The 7,714-nt window shown below is 36.8% G+C and overlaps 1 protein-coding gene across 1 annotated transcript; it reads left to right on the top strand.

Moving 5' to 3' along the window:
• Positions 1-3,668: 3,668 nt before the first annotated feature.
• On the top strand, positions 3,669-5,268 carry BDR25DRAFT_326632 (uncharacterized protein; the record flags this gene model as incomplete). Its single annotated transcript, XM_033692289.1, has 5 exons — positions 3,669-3,764; positions 3,825-4,036; positions 4,092-4,270; positions 4,327-4,921; positions 4,986-5,268. The coding sequence occupies 5 exons, from the start codon at positions 3,669-3,671 to the stop codon at positions 5,266-5,268; spliced, it is 1,365 nt and encodes a 454-aa protein (XP_033545258.1).
• Between the last annotated feature and the right edge of the window lie 2,446 nt (positions 5,269-7,714).

Below are 7,714 nucleotides of genomic sequence, written 5' to 3'. Positions count from 1 at the left end.
AAGCCGAGCAACACGAGTAGAGCAGAAAAAGGATTGATAAATCAAGAACATCAATACAATCAATCAATCATCCCATACATCACATCTAAACCCATCATTCATCTCAGGAAGCCTAGAAACAGTGCTTTAATCTGACACTAATATCTAACTCTACTTTTTTATTATGTGTAGGCTAGCCTAATTACATAAGTAACAGCAGTAAAAGTTTATAAGTAGTAAGATACTTACTAGGCTATATAATCTAATTTTTTGTTATATCTAGTTAGAGTTTAAAATAATGTAACTATTTAATGCTAATAATATAATTCTATAAGCTAAGGTTTATAATTATAAAAGGGTAGTTTTAGATACTTCTACTATTAATTTGCATATGTAGGCAGATATACTAGTAGACAGAAACTTAGATTTAGTTTTAAAAGCCCTTAACTATAACTTTAAAAGGTAAACATTAAATAAAAATATAAAGACATTAAAATAAGAACTTAGTAGTTGTTAAGTTAATAAATAGAAAACTATGTGCGCTAGTATTAACTAAAGAATTTAATTAAACTTTAATACCTTTTAAGCATAAAATAGTAAAGACTTAAAAATGTTTTTTTTTAATAAGTGTAATAAGTTAATATTTACTAAGTTATACTTATTTAAGCGTAAAATAAAAAGTTTTTTTAAGTGTTTTTATTTCTTATTTAAAGAGAATTTAAGTTATAATTATTTATATCTATAAACTTTTTCTTATATTTTTATTACTCTACTTTAATTTTTTATACTTTAGAGATAGAATAATTACTAGTAAAATGTTCTAGTTTTTTATAATTATAATAGTTACTAGAAGTTGTTTATTTTTTAGAGGCAGGTGTCTAGCTAGGTTGTTAGTAGGTAGCTAGGGTGGATTAGGGTACTAACATAGGTGCAGGTTAAAGTGCACTTAAATAGTATACTGCCTTAGATGTATTACTAGAAACTTTCTAAAACTGCTTTATAATAAGTCTAATATTAGATTATTAAGTGTAGTTAATAGTTTACTTTTGTAACGGCGCAGGCAAGACAATGGGTCCGAATGCGGTATGAATCCACTCAGAGGCATATGAGAGTGCGTGGGGACTCAGAGACCTGGGAATACCAATGACACCTATAGGCCTTGTACGTAGGATATCAGAAAACTACCGAGCTAGCTACGGGGGCGAGGTGCGACTAAATACATGAGGGAATAGGGGTAACTGCGGGGGACTGGGTCGAGTCATGGTCGGGGCCGATACAGGGACCCTTCGGATAGGACCCGAGCGACCCGAGATGGAACGATTCGTAGAATCGTTACAACTTTAAAATAGTAAAAGTGTTTCTTCTTTTTATATTATAAGCTATTAAGTAGGCTACTATTATCTTAAAAAAGCTCTTCTAAGTATGTTTAAAACCTAAGTTTAGTACTTTTAGGCTAGGCAGTATCTTCTTCTATAAGTAAAAGAACTATTCTAACTTTAATACAGACTCTTTAATAGCAGCACTAATAAAGTAAGCTTTAAAAGTAGAAAATGCTTTTTTTTTACTTATTCTTAGAGTCTTAAACACTTATTACACCTTTATTTCTTTATTACTAGTAATAAAGTAAGTTTATAAGAGCTTAATTATTTTTTTTATGTTTTTAAACTAAAAGTTGTCTAATTTAGCTAGGTATCTAGGCTCTAGGTATTTCTTTGCAATACTAGCAGTGTGTCTCTATACTAACGCTATGTGTGCACGCTTACTCTAATAGTAATCTAAATTAATGTTAAGTCTATCTATAATAAAGGCTTACTATTATTTAAATGTAGGTTCTTTGCTATTTATAAAGTTCTTTATCTTAGGCGTGCGTTTAGTAAGGTAGCTTTAAAAAAGCTTAAAAGTGCCTAAAAAGTCTCTTACTATTAGTGTAGCATAAGTAATTTAAGGCAATATTAGAGGTAATTTAGTAGTTAGTAGAAAATAATTAAGACTAATAGTTTTTAATTTAGTTAGCTATTTAATTTATACTCTTAATTAAGTAACTTAGTTTTTAAAGGCTATGCTACTAAAGTTTAACTTTAAATTTAGTAAATTTTTAGCTTTAGGTTCTATAAAAAAAGGTTTAGCTATTAAAGTTAGTAGTTATTTAGCTTTAGTAGTAGGCATCTTACCTTAGCTACAGCTAGAGCGTGTTGCAAGCTTTATACTAAGGTCTAAAAGTAGTTAAGAGTTAAGCATTAGTAGTTATCTTTAATTCTAATAAGTTATTAGTAGTCTCTAGGTTTCTACCTTAGCGCACTTTTTATAACTTTTCTAAGAGCAATTTTAATTATAGGGGATAAAAAGTTCTAAACCTAAAGGCTTTAGTTAATAGAAAGTTTCTAGAATTCTATTTATAATAACTAAATAATTTAATGTAATAGTGTGTAAAAATAGTAACTTAAACTAAATTAAACACTTTTTAAAGTTAAATGTAGTTAAATAAATAATTAATGTAATATTATTAATAAGGCTGTTACTAGTAAAAGTAAGTTTTTTAATATAATATAACAGCGCAGGCAAGATAATAGGTCTAAATGTAGTAGGAATCTACTTAGAGGCATATAGGAGTGCGTGGGGACTCTAAACCTAGGAATGCTATTAACACCTATAGGCCTTGTACAAAAGGATATTAGAAAACTACTAAGCTAGCTACAGGAGCGAGGGGCAACTAAATACATAAGGGAATAGGGGTAACTGCGGGGGACTAGGTCGAGTCATGGTCGGGGCCGATACGGGGACCCTTCGGATAGGATCCGAGCGACCCGAGATGGAACGATTCGTAGAATCGTTACAAGTTAGAATCTAGTAAAAAAAATACTATTTTATAGCTACAGCTTGTCTCTACATTCTATTAAATTCTAAGCCTATTTAGACATATAGTAGTAGAGATATCGTGAATCTAATTCTATTGTGATGCTTTTGAAATAGGCCTATTCATAGAAAAAATCACAAAAGTCCCTCAGACGGCTGAGGAGAGAAACGCTACCGACAGGGGTCAGAAACCGCTAACCCCCAGGCCATACTCTATTTGGAGTAGCAATATGCATGGTTTGTGCGTCCTCGGTTCTCTCCTCACATCTGAGCTAGCTGAGATAAGACTATATACTGTACGAGAAAGGAGCTATGCCCAATGAGTGAATAGTGCAGTACATGGGTATGATATCGCGTGAGACACGTGCGACAAGCGCTTGCACCAGGATTCTTGCTAAGCTCCCGCCAAGTCCGTGCACGGACCATTCCAGTCCCTGACACGAACCTATCCATCTCACTCAAATGTGCATCAACTGACTTTCACAACCCGAACATGATCTGCCATGCCTTCGCTTTTCATTCATCTCCAGCGCCTTGGAGTTAGCCCTAGATACAACACTCTTCAATTCTTTAGTCGCTCTCTCACACCATCCTTTGGATCGTTTCGATATCCTTTTCGAACAATGTCTGCTTGTCCAGATCGTGACTACAAAGATTACTACCGCTACACCAGTGGGCGCTGGCTATGGGATGAGGATTCTCAGCTCTGCGAGCGTTATAAAAGCTTTAATGTGTCTGGGCTTAAGAAGATCGCGGCTAAAAGCATTAGCGCGCAGGCTTGCGTGTCCATTAGCAAGCTTGCTGAGGGCGGGTTCAATAAGGTCTTTCGGCTTGTCATGGATGATGGTACTATCGTGATTGCGCGTATACCGAACCCTAATGCTGGACCTCCATTCATGACAACCGCGTCTGAAGTCGCTACCATGGATTTTGTATGTTGACACGTTCACCATGATTTTGAGATGCCCAAGCTGATACAATCAAATTCTCAGGCTCGGACTGTCCTTGAGATCCCCGTGCCAAAGGTCTTGTCCTGGAGCGGGGAGGCTGAAAACCCCGTAGAATCAGAGTACATTTTGATGGAGGAGGCTACTGGAAATCAGCTCGGTGAGGTTTGGGATGAGATGGAGCTTCATGATAAGCTCAAGATTGTGGACGATATTGTCGCCATAGAGAGAAAGTTTCTGTCCCTATCATTCACTCGGTATGTTTCTCCTAATTAGTGCACTTATGCTAGCATAGTTGACGGAGTACCACAGTTATGGAAATCTTTACTTCGCAAATGACGCTTTCCCGGGCTGTGAAAAAGCTGAAATCATTGGCGAGGTACCCCACTCATTGAAGAAAGAGGTGGAGAGCCGATTCGTCATAGGCCCAGTCGTTGATCGAAGTTTCTGGCACCAAGAACGAGCATCTATGGGGATTGATCGTGGCCCCTGTGAGTTATATCATATACACACCACTAAGTACAGTTGTACTAATATCACTTTATAGGGAAAAGCCCTCAGGATTATCTTAGAGCAATTAGCCAACGTGAGATTGCCTGGATAAGCAGTCACGCTGCTCAAAAGTCTCCAGGTGGTCTATTTGCAACGTCCGAAGCACAGCGCACTCCAGATGCTCATATTGTCCTTTATAGGAAGTTTCTGGAAGTTGCTGAATATCTATTGCCCAAGGGAGATCAGATTAGGCCTACCCTATGGCATTGGGATATTCATGCCCCCAATATATTCGTTTACGAAGATCATGTTACTAGTCTTATTGACTGGCAGGATACATGGGTCGGCCCTTTGTTCCTTCAGGCACGGCACCCGCGACTTGTAGATTACAACGGAGAACTCATGATGAGGCTACCTGAAAGCTACGGTGCTCTTGAAGATGAAGACGAAAAAATCCGTATTCGGACCCAAGTTGAGAAGTCGATTGTCCTGTGGACATACGAAACTGAGACGAAAAAAGCGAATCCAATCCTCCATGACATTTTACACATAAATCAAGGGCGTACAAGGCGCGACACTGTAGACTTTTCTACTAATACGTGGGATGGAGACATCATTCCCTTTAGGCAATGTCTCATCCGCATAGCACGGTATGTTTGGCCCTATACCCACTACTTAAAGTCGACCTAGAACCCTAATACATAAGAGCTACAGTCACTGGAACGAGATCAACACCGAAATTCCCTGTCCGATAGAATTCACTGACGAGGAGATACAAGCACATCTCCTGGATGGGGAAGGCTGGAATGAGAATGCGGACTTCTGGGACTCACTCCAGGGGTTTGTACATCGTGATGGATGGACATCGAACGACAATTATGAGCAGGCACTTGAAATGTTCGCACAGCTTAGAGAGCAGGGATTGCAGAGCCTGAGTGGCGAGGAACGATCGGCGTTTGAAGAGAGCACACGCTGGGCTGTAAGAAAACCTAAGTAGATCAGGAATGTTTAGTTTAGAGAGACAGAGACATATATGACTTAGACCTAGACCTCCTTGTCGCACGTGTCTTACGCGATATTTCTCTACAGCTCTACTCGATCCGATATATGGCGACGGATCCCCAAGGTTCCGTAACCCTTATTTCCATAGTTTACACTATATATTTTTACACTATACTTACTTTTATTTACTTACTTTACGACTTTACTTATTTTTCTTTCTATGCTATATTCTTCTTTATACTATATCTATCTTTTTAGCAGAGCTTGCTCTGCTTATTATATTCGAGTTTGCAGAACGAAAAGTTGAGCAGAATCTCCTCTTTTAGACGCGCTAGTTAGTTAGAATTTCTTTAGATAAACCCTAGTAACGCTATTTCTCTGTCACCTTATGTATTTATTGCATTCTTTTTTAAAAGAAAATGTATACCTAATATAAGTACACCTTTCTGTTAATTTGCATGCAGATTGCTCTAGTATGCGTTGTGTAAAACATGTTTAAATTATAGTTAGTTGCGTCTGTTCCACCTCTCTAGCCACATTAGTGTGTCGGGGATTGGCATCAGCCGCATCGGTGTGTCGGGGATTGGCAGTTGCTTACACACCTAAGTTGTTTACTTTTGCTAAGACCACACCACAACAAACTTTATTATAGCCTATAACAACCCGCTCTAGCAATATAGAGTAAAGTATAGCCTAGAATATTATTTAGATACTACTTCTACTTCTTGCTTACACGTTTACGCGTTATGCCTAGTGTAATTGCACTGTCTGCAGCGCCTTTAGAATTGCTTATCTACTTTAGCTTACACTTGCTTCTTTGCCTTCTTCCTGTCACTGCGCGCTCTAACCTTCTTTAGAGCTGTTAAGCGTAGGCCTTTCTAAATGTAGCTGCCTTATTAGCTGCTTAAAGCTTAGTAATTTCCTATTACGCTAACACTAGCTTATGTACAATTATTGCTGCCCTTTGTAAGGCTTTCTTTCTAGAGGCATTACCTCTCTATAACCCTCTCTAGACGTAGAGCTACTTGCAACACAACTAATATCTACTAGGGATTGCTGCCTGCTGCTGTAATCTACTGTAGTTTGCTGCAATTTGCTATAGTTTTCTGTAATTTGCTGCAATTTGCTATAGTTTGCTGCAATTTGCTATAGTTTGCCGCAATTTGCTGTAGTCTGCTGCAATTTGCTGTAGTTTACTTTATGCATTTCTTAACGCTGGTAGGTAATCTCTTACGAATACTGTGAGAGGTATCGAGCAGGAAACACAGGTCACAGAGAGGGAATACAGGATAGGGGGGGTAACGAGAGTAAACCTTAGGGTCGGAGGCAGAGGTACAGAGGCCGAGGAGCCTATATACCCCGTGCCAAGCCCTTAGGGTACTCAGAGGTTGGATAGCTGTAACATAACTGTGACAAATACCTGTCACAATTGTGCACGAGTAAGGTTATAGAGCTTCACGGAGGTCTAGTTTAATTACTATGTAAGGTATTATAGTAGGTACAAGACATTGTGTAAGGAACAGGAAAGTTTAGAAGGAAATTAGTAATTAAATACTTAGCTTAAAAGTCTAAGCACTTTAGGTATAAATTAAGCCTATTTTAGGTTTAGTTATTGTTAAGGTAGTTTATGCTTAAGTTTATGTCTATGTTGTGTTATATTTATGTTAGACGTGCACTAATAATACTCTAGTACACATCTAATACAGTTATGTCTAGGATCTAGGGAGGATACTATGCTAGTACCCCCCCCTTATTAGGAAGGGAATCCTTTACATTAGTAGTTCTAGCATTAGGTTGTCTTTATTAGGGTACAGGTTTAGTTTAGATAGGTATTAGGCGTAGAATTAGGTTACTGCAGAGTTCTCTTATAAGGCTTCTACAGGTTCCTACAATAGTTTGTTGTATCTAGTCTATTTTATAAAGTATTTATAGATACATTTTTTCTTATTAAACTAGATCTATTTAATGTCTTCTACAACATTTTCTAGTTTATTATTTATAATAATAGGTTTAGGTAGCAGGTTTAGCTGTCTAAGTAGATAGTTAGATTTAAAGGCTGCTTAGCGCAGTAATAATACGTGGAATACAAGGTGTATCTTTATGCTGTTAGGTAGAATTAATTAGTAAGCATGTAATAAGACTATATAGGCTACTATAAAGAGGCTAAAGTTCTTCTAATTAAGTGTTTTTAATTATTAGTTTATTTAGATATTTCTAGTGTCTAGCTAGACCTTCTTGCTAGCTGCATACGCAAAGGTAGAGGTTTAAGATTAGTTTACGTACTCTTATTAAAAAGTTTAAGCCTATATAAGCTTTTTATAAATATATTTAAATATATTTTAAATTTTATTAATAAGTCTATTTATATCTATTACTTATATAAATTAATAAGTTAGTTAGGGGGTATTTAAAAGTAGTTTAAATTCTATTTAAAAGTAGTA

The sequence above is a fragment of the Lindgomyces ingoldianus genome (assembly GCF_010093535.1).
Source record: "Lindgomyces ingoldianus strain ATCC 200398 unplaced genomic scaffold BDR25scaffold_24, whole genome shotgun sequence".
Classification (NCBI taxonomy): Eukaryota; Fungi; Ascomycota; class Dothideomycetes; order Pleosporales; family Lindgomycetaceae; genus Lindgomyces; species Lindgomyces ingoldianus.
This window is presented reverse-complemented; position numbering and strand designations above follow the sequence as displayed.